This window comes from Zeus faber (genome assembly GCF_960531495.2).
Source record: "Zeus faber genome assembly, chromosome: 20".
In the NCBI taxonomy this organism is placed as follows: Eukaryota; Metazoa; Chordata; class Actinopteri; order Zeiformes; family Zeidae; genus Zeus; species Zeus faber.
Genome location: NC_137207.1, coordinates 7,684,569 through 7,698,182, shown reverse-complemented (window position 1 = coordinate 7,698,182; position 13,614 = coordinate 7,684,569). Strand labels below are relative to the sequence as shown.

The 13,614-nt window shown below is 47.5% G+C and overlaps 1 protein-coding gene across 2 annotated transcripts; it reads right to left on the bottom strand.

Annotated features, from left to right (window-relative positions):
- Positions 1 to 124: 124 nt before the first annotated feature.
- On the bottom strand, positions 125 to 6,019 carry lrrc3ca (leucine rich repeat containing 3Ca). Of its 2 annotated transcripts, none has more exons than XM_080021025.1 (2): positions 5,715 to 6,019; positions 125 to 1,468 (listed from the first exon to the last, which is right to left on the bottom strand). In XM_080021025.1, the coding sequence occupies exon 2, from the start codon at positions 1,380 to 1,382 to the stop codon at positions 588 to 590; it is 795 nt and encodes a 264-aa protein (XP_079877151.1). In that variant the 5' UTR covers positions 1,383 to 1,468; positions 5,715 to 6,019; the 3' UTR covers positions 125 to 587. The 2 variants fall into 2 exon arrangements, with proteins under 2 accessions (XP_079877151.1, XP_079877152.1); XM_080021026.1 differs by having other exon boundaries at positions 5,719 to 5,793.
- Positions 6,020 to 13,614: the final 7,595 nt, after the last annotated feature.

Genomic DNA, 13,614 nt, shown 5'->3' with positions numbered 1-13,614 from the left:
AACCCTCGGCCCCAGCCTCCCATAATACTGCATATTTGCAACCAACCGAAATAAAGGAGAGGAACTGGTAAAAAGGTAATTTTAATGGTAATGAACATAATTTTACCGTTGATATACTGGTGGATAACTCATCGATCATTTTAATGAAAAACAGTTGTATAGGGCAGAATACAAGTAACGGTGTTAACTGTTTTATAGCTCGACTACCATGTTTCCCCATTTCAGCAGATCAATGTTTGACATGCCAACTCGTGTGAGTGCAGTGCATCAAGGTGCATGTACTACTGCACAAATCACATTTGAATGCCGTATTTGGCGTTGACCGAAAAAAACATTCCCCTGCTTTTAGTGTAGTAAGTGTGCCGGCAAAGCCCATCCACTCAGCCAATACAAACCCCTAATGGGCCACTGATAGATGAATTATTCATCTGGGCTAGATTGCTCTGGCCTGGTTTTCTTGTGCCGCCAGCCACATGTCTTGCTGCCCACCTTGCTTCCCTCTGAAACTGAAGATGATATTGTGGTGTACCCAGGCATGTGCGCACTGTGCACCATGGGTCACAACCTCCTCGTGATTTTTACCAGTCCTATACCACAGTGCTGATGGTGGAAGACTCCTCTGACTTCCCCTGTCTACTGGGCAGGGACTTGAGATACTCCAGGTGTCTGCGTGCGTCCTCCTGGTTGGCCCGAACATAGTACACCAGGTAGGAGATTACCATGGAAAACCAGCCAAACATTGTCACCAGCATGGCCACATCCGTGGTCTTCTTCGTCACCACGCACAGGTCAATGTCCGGTGCTAAAAGGAAGGCCAGCCCTATCACACCGATGTCCGCCGGGTTGGACGTCTGGCACACGATGCCGGTCAGTGATGCCGGCTCCAAGTCCACGCAGGGCAGGGCCATCTGCAGGTTGCAGTCGCAGTGCCACGGATTGTTCGTCAGGTTGGCCCGAGCACGCAGGCCCTCAAATGCATCCGGATTGAAGCTGACTAACTTGTTGGAAGAAAGGTCCAGGAACTGCAGAGAAGACCCCAAGCCTCGGAAGGCCCCCGGCTCCAGCAGGCTCAGCTCGTTGTGCGACAGGTCCAGTGTGAGCAGGTGGGGCAGACCGGCAAAAGCATTGGCGGGAGCCGAGGTGAAGAGGTTGAAGTCCAGGTAGAGGCGCCGCGTGTCGTTGGGCAGGTCCTTTGGGATCTCGGTGAGTTGCAAGTTGCTGCAGCGCACCGTCTTGCCTCCGCCCTCACCCTCGGAGCAATAGCAGCTCTTGGAGCAGCTGGTGGCAGCGTGGTGGAAGCAGAACGTCATCAGCACCAAGCTGTGGAGCAGCAGGCACGTCACCACCGAGTGTCGCAGCAGCCAGCCTGCCGGCAGCGGCATGGTGGTCTCTGGGCATGCCCCAAGGAGCACCACCTGGACCAAGGCAGCGAGGAAGCCCACGTCAACCTCCCCAGTAGCTGTCTAGCCTGTCAAAGGAAGCAAAACAAATCAAATCAGGGAGCGAAATTTGTGGAGCAAGAAAAACTGACTTATGAAGGAGAGAGAAGTGGGAATTACGCTGTGGGAGAGGAGGGCTTTTCCTCACATGTAAACATGGGCAAATGTCCTTGAGAGGCCACAGAATGTTATTGAGCACATAACTGGTTTCTTTTTTAGCAGTGTCTTAGGGCCAAAAGACATCACCGGCAGAAACAAACAAGCTTGTAAACTGCTCTGGTCTCACTCTGTGTCTTCTGTAAGTGACATCCCTGCAATGCCGTCTTATTTCAGTACACAGTGGATTGCATAATCCTGCAACAGAAGTGAACAAATTGTTTTCCACTACAACACTTTTATTATTCATGCAGTGCCGTACCTTGTTCCTAAAATCTCTTGAGGTGACAGCTTTGAGACTGAGAACAGCGATGGCCAGACTGGTGTGTGTCTCCTTCTCCTTCTTTTTTCTTGGCGAAATGGTTCTTAACCATTTATTAGTTTTCTCAATGCTTTGTGCTTGTCCATCTCACCGGTTTTACCTGTGACATATTCAGCAGTGCAAGTAACAGTGACACACGAGCTTGTTTATGTGTACTTGTAATCTACACTTTTTTATTCTGAATGTAAGCCTTTAAAAATATCACGGCTCCCCACACCTCATTAATAGCTGATCGGCCTATCCCATTACTAATCCCCTTAGGAAAAACTCTGTTAGTCACCGTACTGTAGCACCAATGTTGGCCACCCAAGCCCTTTGTCGGGCTAAATGCTTACGCTATTAACAGTACCAGCGCCAGGAGAGCAGATAGGGACCTGGTTGGGATGTGAAAAAGGGAACCCTGGAGCCCAAAATGAACTTCTGCGCTCATCCCGAAAAGCCGGAGACTCGGCAAGGTCCACTTACCGAGATTAAAAAATGAAATCGATCTCTAAGTACCTCTTCGTATCACATGACATTAAGGGGTAGTGGACGGCACACAGCGGGGATGGTGGTGGTGATGGGGGGGTTTGTGTGAGTGTGTGTGTGTGTGTGTGTGGGGAGGGGGTCATTTGTCAAAGGGACGGCACAAATTTGGACTAATTCCACTATTCCATGGAAAAGAACAGTCAGCTACAGACTCCTGCGGGTATGATCAGCTTTATGACATGAACCAAGCGCAAGGCTTCAGTCGACCGTCTTCACCAAAGCAAAACAGGCAAACATCCTGTCGGTCACGGGTGGCACAACACAACAGATACATCACAGATCACCCAGGCGAGCGGGTGCAAAGAACAGACAGCGAAACTAGTGTCTGTGTTTCGGTAAAAGGCAGTGCTTTTCCCATCACTCAGCATGTGGGCCCGGCATTTTTGCTCAGAGATAATGGGGAGGAGGAGGCTGCCGCCGGAGGAGGAGGAGGAAGGGAGGGAGGGAGGGAGGGAGGGACATATCGAGTGGATCTGAGGAGAGAGGTAACATTACAATGACAATACCATACAGATAGCTTGCGGGGAACACGGCGGACCACTAATGAGGTATCGGGGAAAGGAGGCGAATGTTAGTCAAGGGGTAATGAGGACGGACAGCTGTCAATGAAAGTATGGATGAAAGCGGAGAGAGCAGGCGAAAGTGGAGAAAGCGGGCGGCGAAAAACCCAAGTGGGACAACCAGGGGGGTTCAATCAAGGGTTCTCTCGCCGCGCCCAAAACGGTGCACGAAAACCCCATTCCGCAGGGCACCACCTCTGAACCCAGCTCCCCCCCCGGCAGAAACTCCCGACGTGCCGTAAATCAGCAGGACATCTTAATCAGGCGAGGTCCCTTCCGTCAATGCTCGCAAAGCCGCTGGCCGGCGCCGTGATGAACAATCCCCCTTGCTTTTAATTTACACCAGAAATATTGCACTCAAGCACCCAAAGGTCAGACTCGCTTCATAAATTTGCTGCAGTCAATGCGCCGGTAATAAGTCTCTGGTGCCCCAGCGCGAAGGGGGTACTTTATACACTTCGCCCCAAACACCACCTGACGCCCCCCCGCCCCCCCGAAATTGGATGGTATTGCAAGACATCAACATTGTTTAATAGAGAGGTTGTACAGTAGTGCGGCAGCGCATCGGTTCATGCATCATCCTGACTCCCCCATGCTTGGCCCGCCGCACAACTGAGGAAGTGGACTCAAGCCAGAGTCAATTAGGACAAACAGAGGAGTGTGGAAGCCAAATAAATTGCGTATTGGCCCGTTGACATCCGCAGAAAGATATACAGTACGTCAGGGGACGGCGATTGCACTCAAAACTAATAACGATGCTATTTTCAAATACCGTATGTTTTGCACAGAGGTGAAGAAATCCCAGGTTCAGAAAAGTCAAAGTCCCATTCATGTTTTGGCTCCAGGCCTGCACTGATCCATCAGGCCTCGTTCCTCTGGACTGGCGCTGGTGGAGTCGGATGGAGTTTTTACTTTCTGAACCCGGATTGTCCCACCTCTGGTTCACGTGAAAAAAAAAAAAAACATTTTAACAATCTAAAATCTTTTTTTTTTTGTTGTATATTTTTCCCTTTTGACATTCTGCTTCTGCTTCTCAACTGGAACTACTGTACCCAGTGTTTCAAGCGGCTTAATGGATTTATATAGCTTGGGCACTGTTTGTGGCTACTTAGTTGGGACCGACAGAGAGCAGGACGAAATGTGGCTTTGTATCTCCAGTTTGAGGGAAAGGCTTTTAATGCAAGTGTAACTTGGTTTCACAGCTCTTAGCCCCCCTCCGCCATCCATCTCCTACAGTCACTGCCAATCTTAATCAATAGAGATCTGCTCTTCCCCCTTAAAAGCATCACTTCGCTTCTGGTGGGTTTTTTCGTTGGTCCTTAAATGCCACAATTCAGCTTATTGACTGGACAATGGAGTGCAGAGTTAATGAGCACAAACAATCCCCCACATGTAGATATCCATGGTACTTCAAGTTATATCTTTAAAAAAATTGGAAATGCCATCATTCATCCTGGTCTAAACATTTAAAGGGCGTAATAAATAAAAATAAAGCTGCTGGAAGCAATACACGTTGTCAATTATCGATACCAATCGCAAGTTCCCACGGAACGTAGTGTCAGTTCGTGCTGTCACTCGTTTTTACATCAGCATTACATCTAAAACGATTTACAATTGACGTAATGCCGCGGTGACGCCAGTTTTCCGAGTCCTGGTGACAAGCAGAATAACTAATACAAGCCGATACACTTGTGAGGTGTTATTACTTTATCCTAAAGATGGCTGCAAGCCGTAAGAGAACTCCATGTGTGAGGCCACAAACACGGAATATGTTTTTGGACTGTTTTCAACTCTACAGTTTGTATCTTACGACTGCCGCAAAATAAGGAGGGACACGGCGAACGGAATGCGTTTGTATTTACAAAAAGGGCAAAAGAGATAAGATATCAAACTAAAATCCCTGACGTCAAGCAGGTAAGAAGACACAGACACCTACACACCGCCGTTTGTAACCACTACAGAGCGGTGTAGAGTCCATACCACACAGCTTGCAGGATGCGAATGGACGTTCAGAGCCACAGCCTGCCCACATATAAGAAATTGGATGAGGATGTCACAGAGCGTCCTTCTCAACAACCTCGTCTCTCTTCGCCACCCGACCGAAAGTTTTAGAACCTTGGCCTAACGGCGATGCACGAACGCTTGGATGCAGATCCAAATGTCATTGGTTTGTCACTATTTCCTGCTCTGAATGTGGATCAATATGGATCAAAGTTGAACCACGGGCTGTCTGTCACGTCCCGGTTCTAACGAGGCCCCAACCGTGTCCGTGGGTTTAGAGGTTGTCCTGTTCCAGACACTTTTAGCCCGAAAAATGTCAAGGAGAAAAAATTATAACAAAAATCCCAACAATAACAAATTAACTTTGCATGTTTATTGTGGATTATTTATATTTGAATTGTAATGTGTGAAATGCTTATTTAGATTTAAATAGAAAAAATATATATTATATATAGCCATTTTTATGTCATATTATTTGTTTTTTAAAAATCCAACTCACGGGCATAAAAATCAACCAACACAAAATAAACAGATAAATTGATATTCTTGTTAAGTTTTTTCTGCGATGTTTTTTTTTTTAATGTTGCCTATACGGTCGTACAACACGCAATACCTCAAAAAAAAACTCACTGTGGAACAATGCAAAAGAGAATCTAGAACTACTAATAAAAAAAATAGGAAATATACATTCGCATTGGGATCACTCACTCACATCTGCACCGCTTTTCCTCTCCTCCTCATATTCCTCCGTCTCCCGCGGATCCGAGACGCAGAAGCGGATCCCTCCAGGAGCGGCTGGTGCCGATAATAGCGCTCTCTGCGCGTCCCTCGCCGCTCTGCTTCCAAGGGCTCGTCCAACTTGTGGACGCGGAGGCTCGGTCACTGTACACGCACCTTCCACTTCCAGCCGAGCGCCCAGGTCAATGCAGCTCCTTTTTTTTTTTCTTTTAGTTTCCACGCAACCAGAAAACTATAGCAACATCTCCGGAGCCGTGGCAATTTAGCGACGCGACACGACGCGAGGGTGAGCCGGCTCGTTGGATCTCATGGTCCATTCTGGTTGCAGCCATAAAAAAAAATAAAAATACTAAAAGCACACAGCGCGCCAAGACGAACCCTGTCAAACAATCTGCAGAAATGCACACAATGCATTCCAGATCTGCATTGCAATGTGCAAAGAGTGTGGACGTGTGGATGGAGGGAATAAATAAACTGTAGGCATCGGCTGCCTGCTGTGGTGCCTTTAAACAGACATGCATCAGGTGTCAGTCAAGGGATGCGCCCCCACCCCACACCACACAAACACTAGTTTTGAATCTTAAGTCTCATAGTGACATAATTTTGTTCTATTAATAAATTGGGGGTTTCTGCCCTCGGGTCCCTTCCTGTCTGTTGCCAGCAGATAAGCCCAATCAAAACCCCACTGCGATAACAGACATGGGGCCCCGGCCCCGGCCCCAGCCCCGGAGGCAGCCTGTATAAGCAGCAGGTCATGAGGTATTAATGGAATTAAAATCAATAAAGCACCCCCCCCCCCACCCCCCACCCACCCAAACCTCTCCCCCAGGAGCCATCAAATCAATAACAGCCTGTATCACAGGAAGTACTTTTTTTCATTCATCCCTTTGTGCGTTTCCAAGTAAAATAGGAAATAAGTAAAAAAAAAAAATAGATTTTGTGCCGTTGTGCTGTTTTAACCGCCCGCATAATGCCTGCTCAGAAGCTCATCAGATTAGGAGGTTTTCCATGCCAATTAGCAAGAAATTAGATGCGAGGGCAGTGAATAAAGCGGTGACGAAACCGCGGAAAATGGGATTAATTCCGACAAGCTGCGGTGCACGAGCGGCCATTCTTCACACTGTCAGATTAGGGCTGCTTCAAATATGAAGCCGAGTAGGCGGTTAGATGGATGTGCCTGGTGCGCATTATCATCACAGGCTCCCCAACTTAGCCCATGTTGCTTTCAGTCTGTTAGTTCACCGCTCCCATCCCAGTTCTTATTAACTTTCAGGCGACACACCTGTGCTTTAACACCAATTAAACCAGTGTTAAACCAGCAGCCATTCATGCTTTACACTGAACTCACACTACAAATTCTCAACCTGTAGAGCCAATCTTTTTAAATCATCAAGAAGAGCTTAAAATAACTCTGTCCTTTGGATGACCTGTGGGAAGACAAGGACACAGCATTTCTGTTCTGCGTGACCGCCACCAATTCCCCTCTTGAAAGAATGATCTTACCATGTTTCGATCAATAGACAACTAATGATCATTACTTCTCCATGAGCGGGAGAATCACTATGGATGAGACAAATAAACAGAGAAACAAACAACATGTACTTGACAAAACATAATTAAGCAGACAAAAATTGGAACAGCAATGACAGCACGTGGCCTCTTCCCGTGATAGTTATTGCAATAAAGGAGAGGAAAGGAGAAGGACGTAATCAGGAAGGTGTTCAGGGCTGGGTTTGAGGTAGATCCTGGTAGTATATGCATGGGTGTGTGAAGAGTCAACCTGTGTGTGTGTGTGTGTGTGTGTGTGTGTGTGTGTGTGTGTGTGTGTGTGTGTGTGTGTGTGTGTGTGTGTGTGTGTGTGTGATGTGTCCACCCATGATTGGATGGGTCCCACCTGGGCGACGGTGGCACAGGAGGTAGAGCGGGTCGAGGGTACCTGAGCAAGACACTGAACCCTGAAGTGCTCTCGATGAGCTGGTGTGCACCTTGCATGGTTGTCGCTGCCATCGACATATGAATGTATGGGTGAATGTGAGGCGTGTATTGTAAAGCGCTTCGAGTGGTCCCAAGACTGGAAAATGGACTGCATGGACTGCATGCAGTCCATGCAGTCCAAATTATGTTGCAGTGCCTCCAAGCAGTGGAAAAGCCTCTCAGCCACCAATCAACCCCACCGCTGTACACCCCACACTGCAAGAACCCTCCGAGCACAATGCACCACAGCCACAGAAGAACCCCAACCTACAGGGAAGCCGAGAACCTGCAGAGCAGCACCCACGCACGACCCGAGGTGCCCAGACCAATCTCAGAGAGCACAAAATATCCCTGCGCCCCCAAAACGCTCGACCCAGGGGGCAAGCCGGCGGGGCCCCCATGCCCACCCATGACCCCGTGCAAAGGTGAGGCCTGCCATACCCCAACCGGTGAGATGCCACACCTGGACATAAGACCTGATCAAGCACCCGCACAACCAAGTACGCTTGGCACAGGGCACCCCGACATTGAACAGAGCCCCACTAACGCCCGCAGACATCCAGACATGCAGCCACACCCCCGGCAACTGGGGCAACTGCCGCAGAAAAGCTGTGCAGCAGGAGCAAGGCGGACAGCCACCCCCCGCACCGTGATCCACACCCACAATGGCGAGCTGCCACCCAGGGGCCCTAGAAACCACCCACCTGGTCCGACCAGCGCCCCTGCCGCCGCACTTGTGGACCGTGGAACAGATGGCAGCGGATACTCCCCACCCACAGCCCACCCCCTCAGCGATGCACCTACAGCGGCAGAGAAAGGACACCCACCCGAGTCCGCCTCCCCCCTCGAAGGAGATCGCCACCCAAGCAGCCCGCACCGAGCACATCCGGCGAGGCACCCCTCTCTCTCTCCCCTGTTCTCATTTTCTTGTTCACTTTCCACCGCCTGGTTACACATACACCCTCACACAGTGTCAGTCTCGCTCCCGGCTTGCTTTTCGTCTCTGAGAAAGATCAAAGCGCCGCTCCTTCTTCTGTGAATGCAACACCTTATAATTAAAAGCCGCAATAAAAAAAAGGTATGTTAAAGAACCACCTCCGGTCATAGAGGGGCTCGTCTCCTCGTCTCCTCCTCACGGCGGGAGAGTTACATGTACATTCTTTGAAGTCCCCCCCGTCAACGACTTCAATAGACAATATGAAATGGATGGCGTATTAGTCCCGCAGCTATTCACAGATCTCCCTCCAATCCTCCGTCGACAGAGCAAACACAGTAACGGGCCCCCTTCGAACGTCGCCAACCACGGGACTTTTGTCCTCTGCAAAAGCAGATAATGATGGCATGTACCAACCAACAGATCGTGCCGGGGTGGGTTTCTGCTTCATCGATCCAACTAGGGGTTTTTTTTTTTTTTTTTTCTTATACGGAGACGTCTAGAAGCATGAATAACTTATAAAACCCTCGCTGTGAGTCATGATTTAACAAGCCCAGTGGCCTTGCGGTAAGCCAATCGAGGCCCGAGGAGATTGACTGATATAGCAACTTACAGGCCACGTCCATTCTTATCTCCGCATTAACCTTCGTCGTCATACTATAGAACGGACAGGACACGATGCGGGGGGATCTGATATTCTTGCGTTTCCGTGCTCCCCCCCCCCCCCCCCCCAAGAGTTTGGTATTCCAGAGTTGAATGTATTTTGAGGTTTTTTGTTTTGTTTGTCGTGATTTTCAATTGCGCTCCACAGCCCTCACTGCAAACAAATACCTCGGCGTGCAATGAATAGACCCTTCCTGGCGATCGATTTGGTGTCGCCCAAAGTCCGCCGCTGGGTTTGCTCCCGGGATCTTTTTACTACCTCGCGGTCTGCGATTCCGAGTCAACCGGCAGCGGGCCATGCGATGCTGCGTGCCTCCGCTATGAACCCGTGCTGCAGACGCCTGACCCTGCCTCCCGCTGACCTTTCAGGGTAATTAATAATTCTCAACGGGCTTATTGTGTCTCTCAGACGTTCTCACAAAGACTGACTGCGGGGAGAGGGGCGGTGCCTCAAAGGTCATGTTCTAGGCCTCTAATCACGCTGATGGAAATGTGTCACGAAAAAACACAAGGACTAAAAAAAAACAAATATGTCAACGGTGGTAGTCACCTCTTGTCCTACTTTTGTCCAGCTTTTTTAAAATGTGCTCCACGCTTACAATGGTTAAGGCTTGTTTTTCTGATGTGCAGAGCTTCTATGGCAGTGTTCAACAACTGCGCCGTGAGAGCTCGCCATTTGCGCCGTGAAAATGTTCCAAATTCCACTTGAAATACATAAAAAATTGAAAACTAGCTCTTGTGTTGCAAGATCAAAATCGCAAGGCCGCACTAATTCATCAGTTACAGCCCGAATAGGAGCTCTGTGTTCAGCAGAACCACTTTATTTCAAATTGAAAGTGAGAGCTATGAGCCGGGATGAAAGGTTCGGCTCTTTTTTGAGATCCGGTTCTTGGCACTCAGAGTCACTCAGAGTTGTTCACTTTTCTGACTCTTTGTTCGTTTGGTACGGTTGGTGTAGCCATCCGTAAGCGAGGGAGGAACTTCCTGTGGAGGATGAACGAAAGTCAGGAGGGTCGGTTTCCGAGCTGTGACTGGAATTCTTCCAAGAATCATTTCTTCCTGTCAAAATGAATCATTTCAGTGGAATGCAAAATTTAAATTGAAATTGAAATTAATTACGCCAAATGCCTGGAATGTTGTTCTTCTTTAATTTAGCCCACAGTAATTATTTTCAGATCGTGTGTCGATTCACTGGCTCACCCGCTCCGCTTTTGTCGGAGTGACTCCCGACTCCGGAGTAATTTAAAAGATTTGTTCGTTATGAACGAAATTGTTCGTGAGTCTTGCATCACCTACTAGTACGAGGCCATATTAATAAGCACAGTTCTATGGGTTTGTGACGTTTTGTGATGTTTTTAGTGGTTAACAGGATCGTGGTCTGCTGTGGGATTATGTCATTGTAAAAAGTGTGCCGTGGCAGAAACGGGGTTGGGGAACACTGGTCTATGGCAAACATTCCAGCATAATGAATGGCTGCTCTGCCAGCGTGAGGTTGCGGTGGGCGAGAGTAGATGAGATTTACATTTACATTTACATTTACATTTAGTCATTTAGCAGACGCTTTTATCCAAAGCGACTTACAATTGTTCAAACACTGACGGACGCAGCCATCAGGAGCAATTAGGGGTTAAGTGTCTTGCTCAAGGACACTACAGCATGCTAGCAGGAGGAGCCTGGGATCGAACCAGCGACCTTTAGATCACTAGACCACCAGCTCTACCGCCTGAGCCACCATCCCCTTTAGGGGATGGTGGCTCAGGAAGATTAGTAAGATTAGTAATTACTTGTCGCTCACTGAGCTGAGAGGCCGTTCATCTCAGTCTTTGCTCTGATACAGTACCGTCCGTTAGAAGAGAGCCTCCGGCTCGCCATCTCCTCCTGTCTTTTGGAGCCACGCATCCTCGTTTCAATGGGTTGTCGGACAGGGTTTGTTGGACAGGGGCCATCAATAAGTAAATGGGGAAAGGAGGTGTTTCTGGGATGGCAAGCGTTCCTCCCGTTACTATGTTCAACCATCTATGACTACGGTGCCTATTTTCATATTCTTAGGGATGCTGGATTTACTCTTTGCCCAAGTCTTTTAGGGCAGAGGATCTGCCTGTGTGTGTGTGTGTGTGTGTGTGTGTGTGTGTGTGTGTGTGCGTGTGTGTGTGTGTGTGTGTGTGTGTGTGTGTTGTGGAGAGAGAAAGACGAACATAGAGGGTGGGGTGTGCCTTAAGGCAGTGAAGTGTTCGTGATGAGAGGCAATTTTTGTTCATTTCCATGAACAGCCTGGTTTAGCCTCGTCACTGCGCTCAGAGACACCGAGCACAGAAATCATACCTCTCCGATATTAATGTGTGTGTCTGTGTGTGTGTGTCTGTGTGTGTGCGTGTGCGTGTGTGCGCACAAGCATGCGTTGGCATACGGCTGATTGGCTGTGCACGAGCATGCGGCGCACCACTTTTTTCCGAGCCCTATTATTACCACGCAGGAAGGTCAGATGAGTGGGTGACTCAGTGGAGGAAACTAGATAAAAGTAATGGTAGAACGAGAACGAAAGCCGGGTGCTGTATTCCCAGTGCTGGGGCTGAATCTGAAACACAGACGCCTACCTGACATGGAATCTCACCCGTCTTTCCCGGCGTATCACACTGAATCACGTGCCGTACGTCCAAATCATATGATGTCTGCCAAACAGGACTGTTCGATATAATGCACGACGATACTCGGCTGCAGTGGCGTATGAGCTAAAGTGATCATCACCACCCACGACGAGGCGCCTAAACCCGATTACAATGGAATATCTTCAAATCAGAGCGACGTTGCTTGAAGAGCGCGGAAAGCGAGGCGCCGCGGCTAACTTCTTCTCACTCCCGAGCGCAAAGGGACCAGGTTTATATGTTTGTATGTTTGTGTGGTTTGAGTGGCCGCACCTGTCCTGGGTCTAGAAAATCGGGGCCCAGGGTCAGAGTGGCTGCAAAGCTGTTGCTCGTTGGTTGGTCTCACGGACAAACAGGTAAAAAACCCCATCCCCACATCCCTGAAAACGCCACTTGGCTGGCGTGTGGCAGGCGAAACGGCCACAGTGTGTTTTCAACATGCTGAGAAGATTTTCTTTTTTTTTTTTTTCATTGCTGTTAAAGTCGTGGAAGTGATATAGACAACTTGACTGGTTCAAAACCATGGAAATCCGATTTGAAGCTCTGAAGCCCTGAAAGCAGCTCCCGGTTTCCCAGAATTCCATTATACTACAGTAAAAGATGACTGTGGGAACGTCCAGTTAGGGCCCAAAGTCGATTCAACTGGTCCAATCTCAGCTGAATGGGCTCTCTGTGTTTCCTCTTTAGTCTTTGTGTGTGTGTGTGTGTGTGTGTGTGTGTGTGTATGTGTGTGTGTGAAGGAGAGAAAGAGCTAGAGAGACTGCAATAACGTCAGGTGGAAATAAAGCCCCATCTTGTGGTGAATTGTTTCACTCTTGAATGTGTTGGAACGTGGATTTTAATTCCATTGCAGCCCATATCAAATATGAAATCTGCTGTCGCGTTTAACCGTCAGGATTGCAGGAAACATTGAATCGGGAAATATGGCTCTACTGCTGTGTTACAAAATGTCTGTACAAACTGGTTGTATTATATCACTACAATGATGCTAATTAATTTGGTTTCTTTTGAATGTTGTCATTTTATTCAAGATTCAAGATTCAAGATTTTTATTTGTCACATACATATACATACTTCCATACATATATGCAGTGAAATGTAATGCAACGCACCCGGTGATAGCACACAAGAAGTAATTATAGTAATTAAGTAATTAAGTAATTAAGTAATTTATAATTACAATCATAAATTTATATATACATATATATATATATATATATTTACAAGCATCACTGCTTGTAGATATATATACACATTTTCTTTTACAAGCAGTGACGCTTACACTTTAACACAATGTCCATTATTTTTATTTTATTATTGTTATTATTGTTATTATTGTTATTGTTATTATTATTATTATTATTATTATTATTATTATTATTATTATTATTATTATTATTATTATCATTTTAATTAATGTCTGTATTCCGTGAGAACCGCAGTCAAAGGTTATGATGCGTTCCAGAAGACTCGGAAACAACATCATATTTTAAATCGAAGTTAGACCTGTTTAAAAAAAAAAAAAAAAAAAAAAAATCCATACGCGGAGAGAACTTTCTTCATCGTTATGGCGTGTGACGCCATATTACTGTGACGTATTTATCGGTTGACTCGGTACACTCGGGACCGAGCGCTTTGCCCCAAAATTCCGACTTGG